Source organism: Thunnus albacares, chromosome 3 (assembly GCF_914725855.1).
Source record: "Thunnus albacares chromosome 3, fThuAlb1.1, whole genome shotgun sequence".
NCBI lineage: Eukaryota > Metazoa > Chordata > Actinopteri > Scombriformes > Scombridae > Thunnus > Thunnus albacares.
Window position 1 is genome coordinate 17,748,441 of NC_058108.1, and position 26,447 is coordinate 17,774,887.

Genomic DNA, 26,447 nt, shown 5'->3' on the forward strand with positions numbered 1-26,447 from the left:
CCCAGCTTTAAGGGGACTTGGCTGTAGGCCAATGTTGTTTCCTGCCACAACATGATTTAAAGTTTTTTCTGTGTTCATCAGGTACTGCTGCTCCATTTGGCTGACATATAATCAGACTAACATACCTGATTTTCACTTTAAAAAAAGAAAAGCGCTAATACTGCGCTGTTGAGCCAGCCTAAATCACAGCAGGGAAAACTCCTTCACCACAACAGCCCTATGTGGAATCATGAAAATATTGCCACATTTAACTTTATCTTGAGATCACTTCTCTACTAGCCACAATTTTATTCAACTGCCAGTCTGCCACCACCACCCAGACATAATGATGTCCTCTGATGTGTCAGTATCCACTGTGGCAACAAGTGCAACAAATCCCAATCATAATAATCATAGTTAGACTGACTGAAGGCCAAACCAATACAGATGTTTTCACATGAAAGTCTCGCGAGTAGCTGATAAATTTGTGCTGACATCCAGAAGTTTTCCTTCCAGAATAAGTCTTTCTACCAGAATTTTAAACGTTGTAATGGTGGAAAAACTGCTGAAACAACATTTAGAGAGTACGCAATAAGTTCTAATAACCTAGAAAAAACATGAATACTGCTTCTACTAGTACCACGTAAGTTACTACTACTACATACTACTAACATGAATCATAAAATGTTCATCATTCATGCTGCGTGGATTCTAGGCAAAATGCTAAATGTCTTATAAGAATCAGATCAGCTTCCCGTGGACAACATAAAGTAGTAGGTCAGGCTAATAGTTAGTTAAACCAGACACCACAGACAGTTGTTTTTCAATCTAACCCGGCTTTGTGTCCTATAACTTGACTGAGCGATACTCTGCAGCAGTGGTGGTCCTCCGCCTGTGGAGCAGGGTGATGGATATCTCACCATTGACACAAGTGTTGGAGCACTCTAGTAGCATGAGATGGAACATTATCGTCACATAGGGGTTTCCCTTATATCAGCTGAGCATAGGAACCCACCACTACTCTCCAACATAAAGGGACACCAGAGGCAACGCGAGCCCTGTAGAAATAACTTCCCCTAAATATGTCTGTGAACTGTAAACATTTCAAACGTTCATACTTATGAAACCGGAGTTACAGTCCGTCAGTACTGTTATAGAATATGTTAGTTTTGCCCGAACACCCCCGTAAACCATGAAATGTGGATGCTTCCTAAAATGGCGGCGGTTTCTGTCAGTGAAGAGTGAAACTTTCCTATTTTTAGCAAAAAATTTCCCGTTTTCTGCCATATTCGGTCGGTTGCAGTCGTCTGTTCATTAAAGTAAGCATTATCGGAACACATCGACGTTTGACAGAGATCGTGGGGACCAAGCGGCGTCACTCCGGGCTCCGTTTTTGATCGCCAAATCGCTGGGCTTCCCTCAAAGTTGACGGCGGCTGAGTGCCTGACATTGCGATCATACCGACTGTTGTTGTCATCACACTGCTAAACGCGGAACCATCTGGTGAGATTGGACGTCGGCCGTTTAGCTAGCTAGCTTGCCGACCAAAGTGCGTCGAAAACGCCTCTGCGGCTTTTTGAGCTGGATCCCGTCAGGCAGGTCAGAGCTCCCGTGAACGTGTCCCCTGTCAGTGGAAATAAAGAGGTGGTGTTGGATGTCACCACTAGTCAGTGTCGGGCCAAATCTGGTTTGCTAGCATCGTGTAAGTACCAGTTCATTTTCGCCCGTTTTCTGTTCGGCTACACAGCTTGTTCTGTTTTGTGGCCTACCGTCACTTACCTCGACAAGTCATACAGTATGACTTTAATATGCTAGCTAGCTATTAGCCAAAGGTGTACAAAACATTTTATTATTAATGTTTTATCCCATCTAGCTACTCATTAAAACCCACAGCTGTCCTGTAATCCCTACTTGGTAGCTGTTTTATTCAGGGAACAGCTGTAGGTGATATGGTTTTTTTTAACAAAGGTCTTATAAGAGATTAACTAATAATTATCAACTCAAGGTTAGTAACATTGAAATCCAGCAGTTAGGCCTCAGACTATCCACTCTATGTTTCCAAACATTGTTTTAAACTCTCTTTTTCCGGGTCCTTTATGATGGACAGCCATCCTGGCAAATCAAATGGAGAAGCTCCAGGACCTGAGCCAATCAGAGCTACAAGAGCTCCTGGACAACCCGGAGAGGGTGGAGTGTATGGCTCTGGAATCGGACGAGGTAAAGATAATGTTTCACTTTACATTTGGCTTCCATTTTTGAAAGGCAACATTTCCTGGCTTTCAGGGTGGTTGGCCTCTCAGTTTGAAAGGGCTATGTGAGAGGTTAGGGATTTGATTTAAAAGCTTTAAAACCTGGAAGGGTTTTTGGTTGACCCTCTCAGTGTAAGTGGATTCAAATGACATGAGCAACTCAAACTGTCAAGGTAATGAATTATAGGATTTTATTTTAAAACCCCAATCTGACTGGAGAGTCTGGATGGGTTAAAGAGGAAGAGTGCTTAAGAGGACTTTCACTGTTGGAAAGATGATGATTTCTCAAAACTTGGTCAGGTATGAAGTAGAAATGTGCAATTATTTTCATAGTAGATGCCTTATGGCCAGAGAAATTTGAGAAAAAGACTGTAGACTTCCCTTTTGCTCTCAGAGGGGAAATCATCATCATCAACAACCACAATGCGGATGTGACCCCTTCAAAGGCCGCTCCCAGGCTACTCCTACAGTATGGTGATGTGTTTATGGAAGGCAGGTGGCAAATTCGTTTCAATGCAGAGTGGCCAGTTAGCAGAGAAAAGTTAGCATTTACCTGCATTATATAACTCTTGACGAATCTTTTGTTCAATTTTTACTGTTTATTTATTCAAGTGTTTTGTTTTTTTTTACTGATGTTTATGACCGCCTCAGTAAATAATTTATAGTAATTTGCTGTTAATTTCCTCGAATAACATTGCATTGAGAAGTTGCAAAAATAGCGATTTCCTATTCAATTGTTTATGAAAAGGCCTGACATACAGATAGCGGCACACCAATACACGTTTACTTAGTATTATTGCAAGAAGCACACATATCACTCTAATTTAGTAGGATATATCCCAATTCAAATGGACTTCGGTTATCACTTATAAATGTATTTGTAGCCAAAGCAGTGTATTTCCAAAAGATAAAACTACAATTAAATGAAGTTGTTTTTTTAAAAGTAATGAAACCAACAGACAGTAGTGTGAATATACTTTGAGCCAGTATTTATTACAACAACTATAATAATCCAACTTGTACATTACCTCATAAACAAGACACAATATATTCTCCTGTGCTGAAACAGCAGAACCGCACTGTGAAGTCTGGCAATGTGAGACTAACCACTCACAACCACCAAAGTTCATGTTGTACGTCAGAGAATAGAATCTTTGTTTAGACATGGCTGTAGTAAAGACAATCATCAAAAAAACATAAAACATGAACACAATAATAACACTAAAATGTAAGACAATTGAGGACACAAAATGCGCTGCTACTATAAGTACAATACAGAATATAATAAAAGGTTAATATGATAATAGCAAATAAGAACTCCAGCAGTAATTATAGTGGTAAGATAAAGTGCTAATGTGTGTGGAAACAAGAGGTAGTTTATGGTGTGTGTGTTAGAACCCAGAGCAATTATCGCATATGGCATAAGTGGGAACTTGAACCTGTTTTGCAACTAATGGTTTCAGCTTTCAATGTAGTGTGCAGACTAAAATGTTTCACAGAGAATGCTGCTGCTCACCAGTGATGTCACTTGCCACCTTGACATTGTTGCCCAGTTATTTCCTGTTTTGCACATTTACATTTCCTCACCAACAAATCTGTGAGAATGTCAGATTTCATGACGGATCTTTAAAATAAAACCATCAACATTCTGTTAATCTCTGCAGAAAAGACTGTGTTTTGCCCTCAGTGTTCACACGTGCTTCACTTCTTTTGCAGAGGTACACATACAATCTCCACACTTTCTATCTCTTGCCCTTTAACTATGATCTAAGGGTGGAAGTGAACAAAAGTTACCAGCACTCAACAGGCCAACAACTTGATAATAAATATTCAATTTACAATGATATGAAGCTGATTAGCTAACAATAAGCTTACCACAACAAGCAGAGAGGCATGGCCCATGCTGTATTACCAGGATTTTCCACATGAATCATTAACTCTGTGAAAGACTGCAGATTGTGACCGATAGCCCATGGCTGCGGAAACAGAACCAAGACAGTACAGAGTAACTCATTAACAGCTGGCTAATATAGTTACTGGATGTCATAATATATCAGTGGATGGCAATTAGGCTACTGGAACTAGTTGCAGAGATACAGAGAGTATTTGCCAGAGAGCATTTGCTGTTATTGGGGCATTATGGACATGCTATCCTTCCTGTATGGAAATTAGCAAAATGTTCCCATAACAATGATAACAGCTTTTCCAATTTTTGTCTCTCATGTGAACTCACTGTATGTTTCTTACTCTTCTATCTGTTCTCTTTCACATCCTGCATTTTTCCATGATTTATCATGATTCTGCATCAGTTCACAGGAAGTACCGTCTTTATCACTATATCCGGGCATTGTTTTGATGTCCCAATCCCAATGTTTTTCTGTCCCTTACCGTGATCAGAGTCCTTTAATATTTAATATTAATAGAGTCTGATCTGATACTTATATTTACATAGCTGCAGAAGATATCAGATTCATAAATACTTTATTGATCCCTGGGGGGGGGGGGGGGGGGTGGGTCATGTTACAGTTGCTTACATTCTAGAGTAGAAATATATGTAAGTGTTATACTACAATATTTTATCAACAGTGTAAATAATACTGCTGAGAAATGGGATCTATAAATGTGTTAAAATGCAAGAATGGCACCTTGCGTGTGTCTGAGGGAGCAGCAGCCGTTGTATTGCTACTGGAGGTTGGTTGACACTATGAGTTTTCACAATTATTGGACACTGTGTGAATGGGTAAAATATTATTTCCTGTGTGCAGTGTGTGGCGCTGGAGATGACAGTATTGACATTTAGATGTGTTCAGGCCCGGACCCTTGCCGAACATGAGAAATTTGGGGCAGATTGGACAATGTAAAGTGGAGTTACAACAACCTCCTGTTTAATGCCCCAAACTTTTGTTGGGCAAAATTGTCCAGCACGCCACACCAAGGGGGTTCCATGAAAACTAAAAATCTTCACAATTTAGTCTTTAGATGTAACCTACCAAATTTGAAGTCGCTCAAGTTAAATCTCTAGGAGGAGTTCATTAAAGTATAACGCCTGTCAGTGGTTTCACTTTGCGAAAAAAATGCATAGTAGATTGAAAATGGCTGACTTCCTGTTGGACTTATGGTATGGGTCCATGAGGCTTTTTTTAAAGTCTGGAGATAGTACTTTTGTAGTAATTTCGTACAACTAAGTCAAATTTAAAGGTGGGGGCTTGGATTTTGAAATTTTCAAGGGGGCGCCCTCGAGCCATTTTGCCACACCTAAGATCCATATCAGATATCAAGTTATGCCACTTGTGTATCCTAAAGGCCTCAAATATGTGTTTTTATATGTGAAAAAATTTGAAAAAACATGTATTATGTTGAGAATGATGAGAGCAATAAACCCACCGAATTTCATGACCATCAAATAAACTTTGTTCCAAAATGGCGCTATGGAGCCTGCTGGCCACGCCTGAGCCCAATCACTATAGAAATTTTTGCCAGTTCTGATGTGTGTGCCAACCTTTGTGAGTTTTAGGTTTACCAAGCACCTCAAAAATGCAATGGCATACTATAATTATAATAATAATAATTGAATAAATAATAATCAGTGCCAGGGACCATTGGGACACTGGCACTTTTGTGCTCGGGCCCTAATAATCTACAAAAACAGCTGACAATCCAGGACATGATGGGGCATCCACCTGCATTGCTGTCAGCTTCTCACCCAGTAGAGCCAGCTGGATAGTGTTGAAAGCACTGGACAAGTAAAAAAACACGACCCTCAGATTGTTCGCCAGCTTGTCCAGGTGGATGTAGGCGCGGCTTAGCAGGTAAATGATGGCATCCCCAACTCCCAGTCGGGGCTGGTAGGTGAAGTGGAGGGTAGGCTTGCCGTGGTGGTCGATGTTACTGGTGTTACACGTCATTACATCCCACATGGAGAATCATATTCTGTACAGATGGGTACTCTTTTAGCAGACTGGGAAGATGATGTAAAATGTTCATAACTTTGGTTCCTGAAAAGAGTGAACAGCTGATCTTCTTCTAATATTCCTGATGATTGAATCTCCCACGATTAATGTAACTGGTGGGAGATACTGTGGCACAGCTGAGCGGACATTTTGATTAGGAGAACATGCTGAGTAGAAACAGTCACCCAGCTCTGTGTATCCAGCTACGTCCAGCACAGTGACTGGGACATGACCAACCGTGCAGCAGGTGGAAGAGGAGGAGGTATGGACAGAGGACAGTCATCTTGTTCCTCCAAAACAGAGAATCTATTCCCCATTTGAACACTGTGAAGTTGGGTCAGGAGATGAGGGTAGCGGTTGGAGCATCTGCCACCTTGTTTTCCCACCCAGACCACAGTCCATGGCTCTGGCAGGGACCATGGATCAATGGTACGAACAGGAACAGCGCCTGGCAGACACGGAGTGGAACAACTCATCAGCTTTGGCTGTGCCCCCATTTTGGGCCATGGGTCATTGGCCAGGAGAGGAGCAACATGAGATCCAATCAATCAATCAATCATTTTTTTATTTATACAGCGCCAAATCACAACAAAAGTCATTTCAGGGCACTTTTCATTTACAGAGACCCAACAATTTCCCCATGAGCAAGCACTTGGCGACAGTGGTAAGGAAAAACTCCCCTTTAACGGGTAGAAACCTCAAGCAGAACCTGGCTCTTAGTGGGTGGCCATCTGCCTTGACCGGTTGGGTTGAGAGAGAGAAAGAAAGGGGAGAAGGGGAGGGGGGGCAACAATCATAACTAACAATAACAGTAGCAATAGCCGGGGAAGGACACCAACAGGACTGCGAAAGGCACAGCTTATGCAGCTGATTTGGGAACTGACTGGAGGCATTTTTCCGAGTTTGAGGCATCTGCAGTCCCTGTTAAAAAAAGGTTAGCTCCCAAAGCTAAAAACAAACTGGTTGTGCTAGCCTCGACAGGCAGTCCAGACCGGGAATGTAAAACTTAAAGAACACAGATAAACAGAACAACAACAACAATAGATACATGACTAGCGACAGCAAACAGCAGTGACAACTGGAGAGGGACATCCCCACAGCCACGGGCCAGAGTCCGGTCCCTGCAGTTTCCTGCAGATGAGAAAGCACCAAGAACTCCAGGGAAGAAGTCAAGTCAGTAACATGCAGTAATGATATATGAATACATACAGATGGAGAGGAGGAGAGAAGAGTTCAGTGCATCAAGGGAAGTCCCCTGGCAGTTTAGGCCTATAGCAGCGTAACTAAGGGCTGGTCCAAGGCGAGCTTGGTCGGCCCTTACTATAAGCTTTATCAAAAAGGAAAGTTTTAAGCCTACTTTTAAACGTAGAGAGGGTGTCTGCCCCCAGACTGAATCTGGAAGATGGTTCCACAGGACAGGAGCCTGATAGCTGAAGGCTCTGCCTCTGATTCTACTTTTGGAGACTGTAGGAATCACAAGTAGGCCTGCATTCTGGGAGTGCAGTGTTCTAGTGGGGTAATAGGATACTATGAGCACTTTAAGATATAATGGTGCCCGATCATTAAGAGCTTCTAGAGAGTCTAACTTTTGCCTTCATGGAGGATTCATCGTTAACGTGTACAAACTGAAATCGATGTGATAAATAAATAGGACTTAAACCAGCTTAATGCAGTTCCTTTAATGCCAATTAAATTTTCCACTCTCTGTAATAGGATTTGATGATCAACTGTGTTGGATGCGGCGCTAAGATCTAACAAGACACGCACAGAGAGAAGTCCCCTGTCCGATGCAGCTAGGAGGTCATTAGTAAATAAACAAATAAACTATTGTTATGTAGAAAGTCACATAACTGATTAGAGACTGCTTTCTCAGGGATCTTAGACAGAAATGGAAAGTTAGATATGGGTCTATAGTTGGCTAAGATGCCTGAATCAAGAGTAGGCTTCTTAAGAAGAGGTTTAATTACAGCTACTTTAAAGGACTGTGGTACATAGCCTGTTACTAAAGACAGATTGATCATATCTAGTAAAGAAGTGCTAATTAAGGGCAAGACTTCCTTAAGCAGCCTAGTTGGGATTGGGTCTAAGAGACAGGTTGATGGTTTAGATGAACAAATCATTGAGGTTAATTCAGAAAGGTCAGTTGGAAAAAAAACATTCCAAATATATATCAGGTTTCACAGCTGTTTCTAAGGTTCCTGTGTTTGTGGATAAATTGGTGCCTGTTGAGGGCAGAAGGTGATGAATTTTGTCTCTGATAGAATTTTATCATTAAAGAAGCTCATGAAGTCGTTACTACCGAGAGCCACTGGGATACACATATCAATAGAGTTATGACTCTTTGTCAGCCTGGCCAAAGTGCTGAAAAGAAACCTAGGGCTGTTTTTGTTCTCCTCTATTAATGCTGAGTAATAGGCAGCTCTGACATGACAGAGGGCCTTCCTATATGTTTTAAGACTATCCTGCCAGACTAAGTGAGATTCTGCTAGTTTGGTGGAACGCCAAATCCTTTCCAATTTTCGCGATATTTGCTTTAATTTACGGGTTTGGGAGTTAAACCATGGAGCTAACTTCTTATGTTTTTATGTTTTATTATTTTCCTTTTTAAAGGGTTAATGGAGTCAAGTATTGTTTGCAGTGAGCCTGTGGCACTATCAAGATTATTAATATGGGAGGGACTAAAATTAACATAAGTCGTCTGTAGAATTGAGATATAGCACTGAGTTCAATACTGATGGAATTGCTTCCTTAAATGTAGCTACAGCACTATCAGACAGACATCTAGTGAAGGCATTTTTGTCTAATCGCGTGTAATCCAGTAACAGGAATTCAAGTTATCAAGTAGTGGTCTGATAAAATAGGATTTTGTGGAAAAACTATCAAATGTTCAAATTCGATGCAGTAAGTCAGCACAAGATCAAGGGTGTGGTTGTGACAGTGAGTGGGTTTATTCACACACTTCATGACACACTTTGTTACGAAGGGCTCTATTACAGATTACTACATTGTGGTATCTCTATATAAAGCGAGGAATCTCTCTCTGTCTGTATGTATGTTTGTCCTTCACATATCTCGAGAACTGTTCATCTGATCTACTTCACACTCGCCAGGTGCATTCCTGGGGATACAAGGGAGTGCATTGTCGAAATTTGGTGCATTTTGGACATGCGACACGTTTAATATTAATGAACTTGAAATAAACAAGCAAACAGTCAGCTACTCCTCTCTGCAGCAGCGGGTGGGGCTCCTGGGCTCTGCTACTGCATGTCATGGTCAGAGCTGTACAACCCTGCCATGAGAGAGAGGAAGGGATGACATCTCTCTTCATTTGATAACATTAAAAGTTGTGCTTTGTTGTGGGTTTCCTGACTCATTTAAAAAAAAAAAAAAGAGAGAGAGAGAGAGGGTGAGCAAACTGTGAGCTGAGGGGGAGCAGCTGTGTGAGGCAGAAGTTGCTGCAGTGACATATAATAATAATAATAATAATAATGAGAAGAAGACAAACAGAACAAGGTCATTTAAACGGGCCAGAGGTCATTTGGCATTTTGTCCCATAGCTCTTAAACTATCCAGCTGTCTGATCCTGCAGTTATCCACAGGTAAAATGTTTTTTTTAAATGTTAAATCGCAGTGTAACCGGAGCCATTACTGAACCTCCTGTCCAACTGCAGCTCTGCAGCGGGCGGAGCTGCTCCAGCAGTGGACCTGTCGGCTGCAATGCAGCTCTGCCGAAACTTGCATTTAGGTTCCGCAGTGGACAGGTCCTGGACCTGTAGTCTGAACTTCTCTGCTGCAGCTCTGCCTAAACGCCAGTTTCAGCAGCAGGTTCAGTTTCAGTGGAGCTGCTCTGCAGCAGACAGCTTCAACTGACAGACAAGACAGACAGTTTCGACAGAGTTCTGGCTGTTCAACGTTTTTAAACAAGATTTTACCAGCTGATAACTGCAGGAACAGAAAGCTGGAGAGTTGAAGAGCTGCATGGCGAGAAGTGAGGAGGATTTCTGTTGTTTTTGTGGCTTCCAGTCGCTTTTCCTCCCGCAGACAGTCACAGACGGAGAGACCCCCTCCAGCTGGCCAGCACCGCTGTAGCTGCTGTTCTCTGCTGGTATCTGCTGTTATCTGCTGAAGCTAAAACTGTCTCTCTCAATCAGTATATATATTTAAATGACTGTGGGGCTGGGGGTGGTGGCCATTATCATTCTTCCATTTATATAAATTTCATAACTTAAAGAACTCCCAAACGGTCGACTCTACGTCACCATTAGCCCTGTCTTTTCAGGGCTGATCTTTTGCGGACAAGTTGAGCCATTTTCAACCCATGAAATGCCAGTTTTTATTAATTTGGTGTCAATGTCAATATTAAAACCAGTGTTGATGTGTTTCATCATAGTACAGTCATATAATTTAGTTTACAGCTCAAAAAACATTTTTAATGTGCAATACCTCTTTAATTTATTATTATGCTGTTTTAATTGATACAGTTGTCAACTGATACATAAATATGTGGTTGCTTTTACGGTTCGACCTCAGTTTAGTCTCACTGGTGAAGTTTCTGTTTGGATTAAAACCATTTAATTTCTTAAATCCTTATTGTTTTAATTGATTTGTTTGTCAGTTTATACATACATATGCAGTTCTTGAGAAATAATAAGCAATAGGCCTGTTCCAAACAGGAATGTTTTGAACAGGCACTGCACTAGTAGGGCTTAAAATGTATGATCTGGTTAAATCAGTGTATTTGGAAAATAGGTGTCCTGTTAAAATTGGAGACAAACAAACTGAATTCTTCACCCAGAGAAAAGGTGTTTGCCAGGGTTTAAGTCCGACTTTATTTAATGTGACTGTTCAGTCAGATAAATGTGCTGCTCCTGGCCTCTCCCTCCTAGATAGGGAGGTGAAGTCTCTGTTTTATGCTGATAATCTTGTTCCACTGTCTCCTACTGAACAAGAACTACATCAACAGCTGGACATAGTAGAAGGGTTGTCAGAACTGGGCCCTGGTAGTAAATATGAATAAAAACTAATGTCATGATTTTTCAAAAATTATGTCAGAAGAACAAATACCAGTTTACCATAAATAATCATATCATTGAATATAGTATGAGTTATATCTACTGTGGTCTAACCATAACAGCATCAGGGAGTTTCAACATGGCAGTGAATACACTACACAAAAAAGCGTGATGCAATTAAGAGAAAATTTTATAATTTCCAAATTCCAATTAAAATCTGGCTTAAAATATTTGATAGTATCATCAAGCCCATTGAAATGTATAGTAGTGAAGTATGGGGTCCATCCGTCATTGTAGCTATACCCATTGGGACAAACATCCAACAAAATCTTTACATGCAGAATTCTGAAGATATATTTTACACATACACGGAAAAACACCAATAACTGCATGTGGAGTAGAATTAGGCAGGTACCCACTGATAAATACCATTCAAAAGAGAACACTCAAATTTTTAATCACCTTAAATCCAGCCCCCTAGACACTCTCCAGTCCAAAGCCCTCCAAACACAAGAACTGAGCCTAAAAAAGAGTCCCCTATATCAGTTGGTGCTGAGAATAACTGCCCCCTCTCACACACACACTGACCAGTCTCACACCAACACTGCTTTCCAAACACCAATCAGAGTAAACCAAATTATACTGCAATGTAAAGAAATCAATCTGGAACATTGGAAAGGAGAAACTAAAAGCCAAAGTAGAGTCGAATGTTATCTGGCCCTAAAAAGAGATTATGAACAGGCAGAATATATTTCTATTGTCAGAGATAGGAAACAGAGATAGATCCTAACCAAGTGCAGGCTCAGTGACCACAAATTGGCAATTGAAAAAGGATGACACAAAAAATTGTGACAACCAAAAGAAAACGGAATATGTGGTCACTTTTCGATAGGTGAGGCTGAGACAGAGATGCTCTTCCTCCTACAATGTAAAACATTCAATGAAATAAGGAACATCTACCTTAAGTGGTTCAACGCTAAACACTATTTCAGATTTCAAAGAACTTAAGCTCTCAAAATTAAAAGTAATCCTAGGAGAGGGAGACAGGGCATATCTTGCTGCTTAACCCTAACCCTAACAAATACATGCATAAGATATAATATACTAAATATAATTAATATATATCACTGTTAATGTTATATTAATGTTATTTTGTTTCATTGACACTTTATGCTTTGGCAATGTTGTTGTTGTGACATTCATGCCAGCAAAGAAGTTTCTTGTGCATATGCCCTATGCACAGGGCATGTGCAGAGATTATGAGATTGTAATTTTTACTCACACACTGTGCTTGTAAATTATTTTGCCGGTTCACACATCTGTTTTTAGGGGCAAATGCGAGTGAAATACTTGCACTGTAGGGCTTTGCTCTATGTGTGACTTCATGTGTGGTTGAGTGACACATGAACTTGATACCATGTGATATTGTCACATATAGGTTTTGAGGTTCAATACTCAGCTGTACTTCCCACAGAACAATATTTTCACTGCAAAAATCTAGCCTAATCATCATCTCTCTGCTTTTAGTGGCAACCACTATGTTGCAGTTGCTGTTGTCTGACATACGTCTTTTTCCTCCTCAGATCCAGAACATCCAGCTGGAGAGAGAGATGGCACTGGCATCAAATCGCAGTCTGGCAGAGCAAAACCTGGACATGAAGCCTCGTCTGGAGTCACAGAAGGAGGTACTTGTGGAGAAATACAGTCAGCTCGAGGCCGTCAGAGAAACCTACAGACAACGCTGCTCCGTGAGAGGTAGGAGGGAGGGAAGAACAAAGGGTGGATGAATACTGGAGATGGAGACTTTCAGCCAGTGACTCATGAGCAGTGATCATGTCCAACTGTTGACAAGTTTTGATACTGTGTCATACTCTGGAAATGTCACAACAAATAAAATGTTAAAACGTTTTTACCATGATGTACCGGAAATTAGGGAAGCCTTAATGCTGATTACTCAGTGTTAGGACAATTGATATTATTACTCAGTATTAAGTTGACAGTGTTAACTGAAAGGGAAAATTCCCAGACTGACAAATGATCAACAATGTGAGCAGCTGCTGAACTATACAAACAGGTCACCTCATCTTATAGGAAAATTAAAGTTGTCCATCTTGATGTTGATTCAAAGACAGACAAGAACGGCCCTGCAGACAGCAGACACACTGACACACACATCTCGCATGGTTTGTTCTAAAACCTGAACTCACAACTGGTTGCAAGTCTTTTAAAATGCAAGCTGTAGCTTGAGGCTGCAGTCAGAGATATCAGCTTCTTCAAAAGGGTTGCTGCTGTGCAGTCCTTTGTGATGTGTTGTCTGGTGATACATAATTGATACACTATTATTGCTTTTTGGAATTTTTGTCATAATTTGCTGTTTTGAGTATTATGATCAAACTTCTTATGCATATTAAACAGATTAGAGCAGGTTAGAGCACTCACAATCATAGAGAGCTGAAGTCCTGACATCACTTCCTGTCTAACCACTACTTTCTATAACTAAAGGCGAGTTCAGCATTACATCAGTCTTTGAGATTACTTTTCATTTTCTAGCTATTAGAAGTTGAAACCTTCTTGATTTTAATTAGTTAAACCATGATTTCTTTGTGAACTCCCATGAAAATGTACCAGCGGGGATACTTAAATCTTCATAACTTGTTTTTGTCTATATCCAAAAACTTGTGTTTACTCCTCTCTGTCCTGTCTTACTACAGACATGTCTGAACTAGCCATGACCTCTCAATTCACCCATGGACTAGCCTCTTTTATCAAGCTCACATTTAAATTGTGATGGTCTTTGGGCTCTTGGGAAATTATGTTTGTTAAAGGCAACTAAAAATGGAAATATTAAACAACCATATATGATTGTTTTTTAAAATACCACCCATGTCTTAACATATGGAGTGACCAGCACAATATACTGTTGAGACAGGCTGTGTTCCAAGGCTGGATTTTTACTTATTTATGTTATTACAAATGTCAGTGAATGAATGAGGTGTTCTTACCTGTGGAACAGGACCTGGAAGTTCCAGTTTGACTTCACCTCTCTATTTATCCCATCCATAGTTGGTTCAAAATTTGTAATGGATGAAGGGTTCATTTCTCTCTGGATACCAAACCCTGACATATACTGTAACTGTACTGCCAATAGTTGGGTTTACACAAAGTTCTGAATTTACCTTTTAAATGAGAAAAAAAAGAAACAAGGAACAAATTATTTTAAATTTTTTATAATTTTCTATCACAATATTGTGATACAGTACTATATGGCAATAAAAGTAAAGTGAGGATGCTTTCAAAAATATTGCCATGAATAGTTTTTATTTATCAGTTAATTATCTATCTATCTATATATATATATATATATAGATATAATTCTAAATGAAATCAACACTTGGTGTGAGCAGCTCTGCCTTTAAAACAGCAGCAGTTCTCCTTGGTACACCTTCACACAGTCTTTCAGGTACTTGGCAGATAGGTTGTTCCTGCATCTTGGGGAAGTTGCCACAGTTCTTGTATTGTGAATTTAGGCGTCTCAGCTGCTTCTGTCTCTCATATATTTCCAGACTGACTCCATGATGTTGAGATCAAGGCTCTGTGTGGGTCATACCATCTGTTACAGGACTCCTTGTTCCTCTTGTAGCTGAAGATAGTTCTTTATGACTCTGGCTGGATGTTTAGGGTCGTTGTCATGCTGCAGAATAAACTTGGGACCAATCAGAATCCTCCTTGATGATATTGCATTACGGATAAGAATCAAAACATCTAAAGTGTTTAAACCTTTTACACAGTACTGTATCATCACACTGATAAATCGCTGCATCACACTGATAAAAAAAAAAAATCATAAAATTCCAGTATTGCCATAAAGCTGTAACTAAACTTCTGTAATCTAAAAAATATGCAATATAAGTGCAGCACATGTGTCTAATCTGCAAACAAGGAAGAACAATGTGCCAAACTGTTTCCTGTACGACACACTGACACATGACGTGAGACAGTTTGATCACATATTGTAAATCAAGGCTAGACGGTTGTCTTTAAAAACCAGAAGGATCATTCCGGGTCAAATCAGATAAGATTGTTGCAGCACCGTTTCAACCGTAGCGCAAGATTTCTCCCACTCCCTCAAATATATGTGTAACATCAACGTAAACATTAACAGCTAACCCATTAGTTTACATTAGCTAACAGTTAACATTATGTGATCAGCACAGGCAGCACAAGTATTAATACACGTTGTGATTTAAAGTTAGACACACACTCTCCTAACAAGCTCTTGGAAATGGTCAAAAATTATTTTCTCTGGCAGTTAGTATTTATAAGACTGCCTGCGTCACCTGTCTGTGACAGTGGCAGCTTGTAACATTAGTAGTAGTGGAGACGTCAGAAGATGCTTTGGACTCGTTTTCACTCATCATGAATTTGGTTCCTTCGTGGCAGAAAAACACGTTACACAGTCCTTCAGACACTCCTGCAGGTTAAACGGGACTAACCAAACACTTTTAGGGCTGACTGACTCACACACACTCACTATAAACAGACTTTAAGACACTCGCTAGTCTAGCAACATTAATGCTGCAAACAACCCATAATGCAACACTCCGTGTAGAAGTCGGTTTTACACATAGACAGTATAAAAATTAGGGGTGCACGATTCAGGAAAACTCACGTTTCGATACGATTCTGATTCTTGGGATCACGATTCGATTCACAATCGATTTGCAATTCAAAACGATTCACGATTCAAAATAGATTTGATTCTTGATTCAAAATCAATTCTCAATTCAATACATTCATAGATTTGATTCTAGATTGATGTTTTAGGCAACTCTTTCCATTTGACTGCAGCAGACACTTTTGTAGGTCTCAAATATAAAAGATCACACTGAATCACTCAGTCAATAGGAAACCAAGGCAGCTCTGAGACAAAGGGTGAAATGAATACTTAACACAAAAATAAAAATGATTACAAAGATAAACTGCTTAGTGCAAAACAAATAATAACTTCAATTCATACTTCAAATAACAAAATCAAACAAACAATAGCTGCCTGCTACATTTAGCTGCAAAGTGCAAACAAGAAAATTGATCAAATTGGTCAGATTGATCACTATAAGCAGATGATTATTATAACCGATTTTGTTTCTTTTTCTTAATTTCTCATGCAGAGAACTATCTAATTGACATTTGTATATTTATTACATGAATATAATGTAATGAAATGTGCAGTTTCACTATTTGCTGAATTTTATTGACTGTTTCAAAATACAGAACAGCTGTTTTAAACGCTGTTGTTTCGCTGCTACATCTCATTGGCTCATTTTTGGCAATTTGTCATAAGCTTCAAGGAGACGACGTTTTTCACTTAGATAAAATGACTTTCTCATTCCCGTCCTCAGGTAACCAGCTGGCAGCAGACAGTTGTGTGTTGTGCATTAAGCTGGGGGGTGGGGGCCGCAGTGAGAAAGTTGAACCAGAATCAACTTTTGGAGAAACACAACCTGTAACGCTGTACAACCCAGCCATGAGGGAAGACAAAAACATTACTAGAAAGAGGGGAGAACATTTGTCTTCGTTTGATAACATAAAAAGTAAGAGTTGGGTCTGGGCAAAAACCCGCGCGGCATCATTGCACCATCTATGGGATTTAGCGAGCTAATTCATGTCAGGAAAAAATGGAAAACAGCGTTGTGGCAAGACTGAAAAATGTGAATCGACTCTTGGAATTTCTGAATCGATTCTGAATCGGCAGAGATAGAATCGCGGTTCTTATTTGAATCGATTTTTTGCACACCCCTAATAAAAATACACTGGTACTTTATCTGTTGAAAAAGAAGATTTGATGTTGTGAACAGGCCATTAGTGGAGTGTGTATGCAAATTAACCTGTAGACCGACATGCGTAACTGGTCAAAAGTATTCTCAGCAGTTAACCGTTGACATTCTAACCTGGATATTGCTGATTATATATGATATTCAAATGAATTTTGATCACTCTTACCCATGTATAGACTTTATTTTATCATTAAAATATAACAATAGCAATTAATATATTGAATTGTTCACATTTTTAAAAAATCAATCAGACAGCATTTTGTGGAAAAGTCAAACATTCAGTGTATAGTTTTAATAAACTCATTACTGTTTTTCAATACACTGACTACTAATTGTTGATTGTATACTGTTTTGTCTTCATACAATGTAATTATCACTTATTGATATTGCAACATTGGTTTTGGCCTTGGTGCCCTACATTTTGGCTGTGATGCCCTAATAAATTTGTATTTATCAGAGGCCAAAGTAGCTTTTGAGAGTGTAAAAATTTAAAAAATATCAAGGGTCAAAAAAAATATGAAACACTGGAATTGAACACATAATATTTTACAAGCCTTAGTTTTGGGACCCAAACATTGTATACACAAACTTTGAACAAAATCTGAGACGGTGTTGCAACCACTTTCCTGGATGCTGTCTGATTTGACATGAAATGACCCAGAATGAATTCTTCACAATGCACTTGCTAAAGTTGGCCTTGCAATTGCAGTAGTATCATTGTTTTATTGTTAAACATTACTATAGATGTCAGGGAAGAGTTCAACTATTAATCCAGTGAGATGGCAAAGTTAATCAGACAGATTTTATTGATTTTTGTAATCTATGAAGTAACATTTCTTCCAAACCTGATGTATCAGTGTGAGACTGTGGTGCTTTTGTCTGTCTCATATCTCTCTCATGAGACTGTTGATCAAACAGAAAAGCAGGCATTACTTTGAGCTCTGATAACTTGTGATGGACATTATTTAGTTCTTTGACAAATATTGGAGTAGAAGATTAATCGGGGAATGTCAAGTAGCAGGCAGCGTGACAGATGGGTGTGGTCAAGTTGGACCAGTAACCAGTAACCTGGCTGTTGGACCAGTAACCTCACCGAACAATGGTGTCATAGTACACTGACCACACTCTACCACTTCACCACAGCAGGATGAGAACATGAAACACTGCAGGTCAGCTGCTGTTTAGTTGCTCTTTGAGTACCCGAGTGTTTGGGGTAGGGATGTCAATGCTTAACCATTGATCGGTCCACAGGTTACGCCTGTCGGTCTATTAGTTAATTTGTATACACACTCCGCTAATGGCTTGACAATTACATGTTCACCACATCAGATATACTTTTTGAATGGATAAAGCACCGGTGTAATACTGACTTCTACACAGAGTGATGCATTATGGTTTGTTTGTAGCATTAATGTTGCTAGGCTAGCGAATATCTTAAAGTCTGTTTATAGTGAGTGTGTGTGAGTCAGTCAGCCCTAGAAGTGGTTAGTCCAGTTTAACCTGGGGGAGTTTCTGAAGGCTTGTGTAACGCGTTTGTCTGCAATGGAGAAAATGAATTCATGACGAGTGAAAAAGAGTCCAAAGCGTCCTCTGATGTCTCTACTGCAGAAACGGAATATGTCAAACTGACAAATACCACTGTCACAGATGATAAGGAGCTCAAATCAACAAACAGGCAGTCACTGCTGGAGATTTTTTTTTTTTGCCAATTCCAAGACCCTGGCAGGAGAGTATGTAGGTAACTATACTATGATGTAAGTTACATTCAAAAAGTAATGTTATTTTTTCAAAAACAGCTGTTGGGAAGGGAAAGGGGGGGTTGTCTTAAAATCAGGGTCGCCCTATATTTCTATTATTATTTAAATTCGTACCTCGAGCCCGAGTATGTGATGCCATTGAGAGCAACTGTGACATTTAAAACACTTTGAGGACCACGTACCGGATAGCTCTCTCAAACAAAAGCTACATCACAACTTTTCTTAAAAATTAACTGGTTAGTTACCAGTTAATGGGTGTCGGTCTGTGAAAAGTAAAATCACCCGAAACTAAACCCAAACCCTAGTTAGGGTTTTTAAACCTGCAGTGTGGAACTTTAACGTATAAATGAACATCCATTACATTCAAGCCCTTGCCAAACAAGTTCACACAATGCTGATTAAGCCCATCACCACCAGATAAATCTCCCTGTATTTCACAGTATACAGTTTTTAATCTGGTGTCGGGTTTGACATTCCCACACCTTCCCGCAGGATTGTGCAGAGGTGTGGGCATGTCCCTCATGTCCCTCTGTGCATGGTGTAGATGTAGACTGACAGTGGGTCACTCACCATTAAAATTATGTCATCATGCAGTCACCCACATTAGCTGAACCAGTTTTTCCTGAGGTCCATTGTGCTGTGTGTACACATATACATTTATACTGTTCCCTCTCTCTCTTTCTCTCTCTCTCTTTCTCCCATGTGTTCTCTATGTCTCTGTCTCTCGCTTTTACCTCAGATGGGATGGTCGGTCAGGTGTCTCCAGAGGCGTTGTTCTCCAGACTACAGAGAGAGGGCAGCAAAACGGAGGCAGAGTCAGAGGTCAGTGCTTAAAGGACCAGTGTGTAGGAATTAGTGACATCTAGCGGTGAGGTTGAAGATTGCAACCAACTTAATACCCCTCTCTTGCAAATTTTTATTGGTATATTTTCAACCTTTGGCTGACAATCCTAGTACAATATTTGAAATTAGTAGACCTTCAGTATTACAAGCGAGCAGTTCCATGAGGTTAAATGTCCAGTCACCTTGTGATGCCCAAAACATACTCCCAACAAGTATACAGACACAAATGGTAATGCCTGGCTTAAGAACTACGAACATGTGGCACAGCTGTACATACTCAACATGTACAACAGCCAGAAATTCAAACTGGGCTGCTTTGATAGACCAAACAGGAGGTAGCTTCATCCTGTCCTTTATACATTGGTAGGATAATGAATACGGCAGTAGGTATCATGATGCAGCCTCTTGCTTGTTAAATTCTGAATACATCAGCACCAGTAACGCACTACATGATTTTATGACACTGAGGCAGACGCTCTCTGAACTGTTCTGCTGTCTGGTTGTTCAGCCTCTAGTTACTGAATGGTTGCTGACATTTAAAATATGGCACGTCTTCATGGGGTTCTGTGTTCAAAAAATAAATAAAGTCTGAAACTCTTTGTTCTAAAAACAATTTAATGTCAGCTGTCTGTAAAACTCTGAAAACTCTTTGTAATGCAGTGAATGAATGTAGAACAGGATGTATTCCTCTTCGCTTACAAATATTTTGATGGATTGTGGACCACCTTCCATCCAATCTTATCTTATGTAGCATTGCTGATTCAACTATATAGTGATACCATGGTTATCATGTTATGTCAGAGGTTTCTAGCCTTCTTTGGCTCAGGACTTCAATTATAGTCTGAAAATCTTTTTGACCCCAGCAATTTAAAATAAAGACATGTCTTTGATATGGGATACGGCTACAGGCAGGGATTTTGATGAAAAGTTTTGAAAGAAGATCTACAGGAATTTCACAACTGTGGAATCACAGTGTCAAACATTGTGTTAACTTGTTAGCTTACGGTGCATCACAGGAAGGGTCACTTTCTTTGCTTTGTATACAGTTGCACAAAATGGCATTCCTGTTCCTCCAACATAAGCTATTACATTTTTATTGGGGTTTTTTTTTTGTTTGTTTTTTGTTTCAGACTGGACTCTTCACAGGTTTGTACACCTGCAGCATGGTTTACATTCCATTAAAACCAGCCTCAGTCAATGAACAATGGGCCCATATGAAAATTTTCTTATTTGGCTCTTATAATAAGATATACATTATATTTGTTCTTGTACAAAGCGATAAGAGGAAATTAAGAAAATCCTACGTGGCATTCAACAAACTCTGTTAACTTTTCGTAAATCGCTTGTTTCAGCCTGTTCATGAGGAGGTGTGCATTCGTGACCTGTGATCATTAACATAATCCACACCCCTAAAATGTCCATGCCTCCATGTTCTGATCCATTTGTGGGCATTCACAAAAAGTTCCCAAAGAGTAAAAACAGTGTTCAACTTCAAGTTCTGCTTCCAGAACTCAGAAGACAAACGCATAACAAATTTAGGAGTGACAGTAGGAGACCAGAAACAATTAGAAATTAAAGCTGCAAGCAGCAACATCCGGGCCCTCGCACCTTTATGCATGTCATGTTTTGCCGCAGTCGAAGGGTTTTATTGTGGGTAGGTAGATGTGTTCAGGCCTGGACTCTTATCGGACTTTGCATGAAGGAGTTAAATATCACTTCATGTGACCACATGTTGCACTAGAGAACACACACGAATTATACAACTTCCTGTTTCATGGCGAATCATTGAAGTTCGCTGCATCACCACGGCAACGGCATTCAATGAAAACTCAAAAATTTGATAACTTTTCATCACAAAGGTCATTAGATGTCACCGACCAAATTTTAATGTCAGTCAGGTTAAATTTATAGGTAGAATTTGTTAAAATACAATACATGCAAATGGAAAAAGCTGTGCAAAAATTGCAAAGTAAATGGCACACTTCCTGTTGGACTTTTTTGTGTGTCTGTATATGACACGTGCCTACCAAATTTCATTCATCTACTTCAAATTTAAAGGTGGGGGCTTTGACTTTGAAATTTTCTAGGGGGCGCCCTCGAAACATTTTGCCACACCCAAGTCCAAAATCCATATAAGATATCAAGTTTCGACACTACTGACATGTGTGCCAGATTTCGTGAGCTTTCAAGCATCCCTAGCCCATTAAAAACAGCTTCTTATTTCATGGTGAACAATATGTCGCCATGGCAGTAGCTTTTGATGAAAACTCAAAAGCTTCAATATTTAGTATCATCAACGTCTTACAACTTAGCTGACCAAATTTTAGGTGGATCTAGGTAAGCTGCTAGGAGTTATTAGTAAAAGAATGGGGCTTATAACTTCCTGTTGCCAGTAGGTGGCGCTATGACTATGATTCAGTATTGCCCTGTTCATGTCTTCAGACCAGGACTCTTCTCAAGCATGTGAAATTTGAATGAGGGATTTTAGTAGTTAGCAACATTTTTTTTCCTTTATTTATTCACTCAAGTTTCACTGATGAGCAGCTTGTCATTTACAGTTACACATATTCACACCTGGAAGCTGCCCAGTACAACCACAGTCTGACCTTCTGTCACTGAGCAGCTCCACTGGAACAGCTGGGGTTAACGGCTTAGCTCAAGGGCACCTCAGTGGTGGTAATGAGGGAGGGGCAAGCACTGCTTTTTCACTTTCCCCACACAGAGTTATCCTGCTGGTCCGCAATCAGTCCCAGCAGTAAGCATCAGTGTTACCCTCTGTGCTCCTCTCTGTCTGCAGGCTTTAGCTGATGAGTTTCTGGAGGGCTCTCTGCAGTTGGACTCATTCCTCGACCGCTTCCTCTCCCTGCGCTCCCTCGCTCACAAAAGACGGGTGCGGATAGAGAAACTCCAGGAGATCCTGCGACAGAGGAGTGAGGGCAATCCCATCGCCATGACATCATCAACAGGCATCAGCCAGGATTCCACCGCTACACCTTCACCATGGAATCAACAGACAACAGCAGCAACAACGACAAATGAGCAGCAGCCGAACTCCAAACCTCAGTCCTCCAGCTACCAAAACACCTCGCAGCCAGCCTCCTCGTCTGCAGGGGCCTCCTCCGGCCTCCCCTACAGCCCGTACCCTGTCTCTCCACCCAACCCTACTCCAGCAGCGGTGGCAGCAGCAGGCTCCGGCCCAGTCAACCCCCTGTCACAGTTCCCTCCATACCCAGGTTCCAGCTCACCTTTCACCCCTGCAGGAAGCTACACCGGCCCTAGGTCTGCTTTTGGGCCTCCAGCTTCTGCCGTCTGCCCTTACCCGACACAGCCCTCCTTTCCTGCCCCACACCCAGGCTCAGCGTTTGGCCAGTACACCCCCAGCCAGCCCCAGAGTGGCCCTGCACCCTACCCAGCTTCCTACAGCTATGGTGGCTACAGCTACCCAGCTGGGCCTGCCTACTCCAATTCTCAGTCACCAACGGGGAGACCCATCTACAGACCAGGATATGGAGTTCCACAACCATACTCCTGAAAGCACTACTGCTCCTTTTTCTGAATTCTTCTTAATTCTTCCCTTCTTTGCTGTCTCACCTGTTCCTCCTTCCTCACCCTTCCTTGTCTTTCTAGCTTTTACACCCACCCTCCTTTTTCCCATGCTACCAGATTGTCTGATTCAAGAGGTCTGTTGCTTTACTTATCTTTGTTGCACTATTTCTCTCTATCTCTCAATATCTGTCTGTTAATCTCTCTATCTTTCTATCTTTCCTCATCCTCCTCTGTCACCCTACCGATCCACCGACTTCCCCACACTAGTCTCAGGTTGTTGCGTTGTGTTTAAGTGTTAATACACTTGTATCTGGCCCTTCATGCACTCACTCTCCTTCTCTCCATCGCTCCTTACTTCCTCCTTACTTCACTCCTTCTGTGTGTGTCGCTATTTGGCAATCAGATCGTCTTTATAAACACACAAGTGCACTCCCCCCAACAACAAATACATGAAAAACCTGTCCATGTAACACTACAGAACATCAGTGTCCAGAATCTGTGTGGTTCACATTGTTATTCATGAGCACAGTCTGCATTGAGAAACTTTTAATGGAAGCTTTAGCAGGAATCAGTCACCCTATATTTTCTCCAACCAAAGAACCTTGTGATGATGACAGTGCTGTGTTTTGTTTCCTTTCATTTTGATGGTGTTGAAAAAGGAAGTTAGCTGCTGCTGTGTGTCAGCAATTGTGATAGCCTTTCCATCACTGTAATAGTATCGGTCACTGTGGCAACAAGCAGTGTCAACAGTTCCCTGTCTGAGTTCAGCCCAGTTCGGTTCAGTTCAGTGAACAGTGGCTTTCATTACACAAAATATCAATGTGGTCTAACATTTGCACTAGCTGTTAGCATGTTTGTACGTTCTGTAGATCTTAAATAATTGTACTCCTCAGAACCTCTACACCAGCTCTGAGGAGCAGAATCATTCAAAATCTACTGAGCAGCCCTAGCAAGAGTTTTCCAAACTATTTTACACCACATTTGTTGACCTTTATGTACTGTCCACCGTGCATGTTAGCACTACATCACAGAAATAAGCCACTGTTTTCCTTAAAAATAAAGTAAAAGTTAAAAGCTGACTTTGTTTTTGGACATTTTAGGGCAATGGAACAACCTGTAAACACAATATCACCATTTTAAGTTAATATGACTAACATGTCAGCAAGCAGTTGCCTATTTACACACCCAGCAGACACAGAACAAGATTAGAACAAATTTGGAGTCGCCTCTCTGGCCATCTCATAAATATAAATCCAATATTCACTCTCCTTGTAGCTCTGTTTTGGTCTTCACCAACTCCCAAGAAAAATATCTAACTCTTAAGCTTCTAAATGCTCCAGTATGTTCACTGGCTAATCGCTAGCTTTGTCTGTCTGCTGTTTGGTGTAGTGTACTGTGGGGTTATCCAGTTGATGAGAGTGGAGTTTGGTCAGAAAACCAACACAATGAGCTAAAAGATGGCAACTGGGCACGCTGTGGAAGGCACAAAAATTAGCTAGCTAGCTTAAGTGGCGAATGTTCTCTTTTTACCCTCTCATTCCCAGTTAAGACACAGCTCACTGACCTGCCGAACTTTATAAACAGGCAGAAGCAATCTGGCTCTAACACTGATAAATGGAAAGAGCAGAATGAAACAGTCCTACTGTATGTGGGTTCAGAGGTGTTAGCAATGCAGTGGACCTGAAATGCAGATTGTTTGATGCAGATATAGGGGGAGTTATAGCACTGTAGTCCTGTAGTAAAGCTCTGAACCAACACAGAACCAAACATGGTTTCACTTCTTTGTTCCCACTTTCCCTGTCATCCCCCAAGCCTCATCACTTCCTCCTCTCCCTCACTCTCCTGCTCATCTCTAGATCTGCTTTTTGACCATGAACGGATGCTTGACAATGATTACCAGATGAAAATAGTTTTATTTCTAAAGTTCAAACTATCAGTGAGAACACATGTTCTGTATAGTTTACTAGAGTGAAAATATAAAGGTTGGTGATCAGTTCTGTATCAGTTGAATCAATTCAAATAATATCACTGATATTGCAATGTAGGTAACTGATGAAACATTGTTTAGTGATCTTTTAGAAGTTGTTACTACCTGCTCTAAATTTGTATTACACTTTGGAATAACCACAGACACATTAAATCCTTGAGATGTTACATTTCATCAAACTTATCATTTTAAGTATTTGACATGGCCGCTCAGCTACTTCAGAGCACTTGTTAGTATTGTCAGTGGCTAAACATTCACTCCCTGATATTGTTGTACACTGTAATTCTAAAATGTCCTCCCAGCACAAAACATAACAAGTGAAGTGGGAGGACATTTGGGGATTCAGGGGTTCTGTGACAGTCAGTCTTACTGAAGTGCCAATACACATGTTGGAAATTCAACACACAGTTTCAACATATCATGATATTCCTTTCAGTAAAAATAGCAGTGTGTTGAAGTGATTGAATTGAATCCAAATTGGTCCCAGCCTCTGGAATACTGTACTGCTATTAATACATTTTTTCTCCCCAAGAAAACAAGGAAATCATTGAATAGAGCTCAAGTTGAGGTCTGAGTTGTTTGTTTGATCGGTCATTGAATTACAGTTTTAGTATAAATGCAAGATAGAGGGAGTTAGACGGTAGCTGTGCTGTAGCAGTGAGTCCCTGTGTGATTGAAGGGAGGGCAGTATCATACGCAACTACAGAACAGCAACACACAGGTTTGAATTATCAGGAGTGATTTCCATACTTCAGTCCAGAACACTGCTCATATTTATGTCATGACACTGCATGTCAGAACTATTTGCCAATTATCCAAAAGAGAATTATGTCATTCTTTTTTATTTCAAAAAGGAGTTTGCTAGAGCCACAACTGGTGCCCAGGCTTTAGTAAGAATCCCAGCTGGAGTCTCATCAGCCGCACATCTCTGCAGGAAGGACTCAGTGTATGCAGACCTGCAGCCAGTCAATGATCTCATGGTGGCCTCTGTTGTATTACTGTGGCCTCCATAGGAAAAGCTGGACATCTAGAAGGACACCACCATGGTTGCATTAGTAAGGGAAAAGGAAAGAAAAGGAAAATTCTGTAGCTGTTTTTTAAAATATTATTTATAATTTTATTTAAAGGTCCATGGTTGTTGCTGTTAGTTATCACCTGATTCCAATGAAATTATAACTGACATTTTGGATGCAGGTGTGTCCACTTTAGTTTAAAAGCTGACTGCTTGTCTGACTGCTCATATTGCTTGACTCCATTAAAGATAATCTACCACTCCCCCAGGAATCAGCA

At 40.5% G+C, this 26,447-nt stretch overlaps 1 protein-coding gene across 1 annotated transcript; it reads left to right on the forward strand.

Annotated features, from left to right (window-relative positions):
- The first annotated feature begins 805 nt into the window (after nt 1–805).
- Nucleotides 806–26,447, forward strand: vps37c (VPS37C subunit of ESCRT-I). Its single transcript, XM_044346725.1, has 5 exons — nt 806–1,681; nt 2,087–2,196; nt 12,774–12,945; nt 19,521–19,603; nt 22,422–26,447. The coding sequence occupies exons 2-5, from the start codon at nt 2,104–2,106 to the stop codon at nt 23,154–23,156; spliced, it is 1,083 nt and encodes a 360-aa protein (XP_044202660.1). The 5' UTR covers nt 806–1,681; nt 2,087–2,103; the 3' UTR covers nt 23,157–26,447.

What these genes read in the sequence shown, in the direction of transcription:
- vps37c (XM_044346725.1), top strand. Translation starts at nt 2,104, where the DNA reads ATGGAGAAGCTCCAGGACCTGAGCCAATCAGAGCTACAAGAGCTCCTG. An exon ending in ACAACGCTGCTCCGTGAGAG is followed by an intron (nt 12,946 to 19,520) that starts GTAGGAGGGAGG and finishes CTTTTACCTCAG; the next exon opens with ATGGGATGGTCGGTCAGGTG. An exon ending in AAACGGAGGCAGAGTCAGAG is followed by an intron (nt 19,604 to 22,421) that starts GTCAGTGCTTAA and finishes CTCTGTCTGCAG; the next exon opens with GCTTTAGCTGATGAGTTTCT.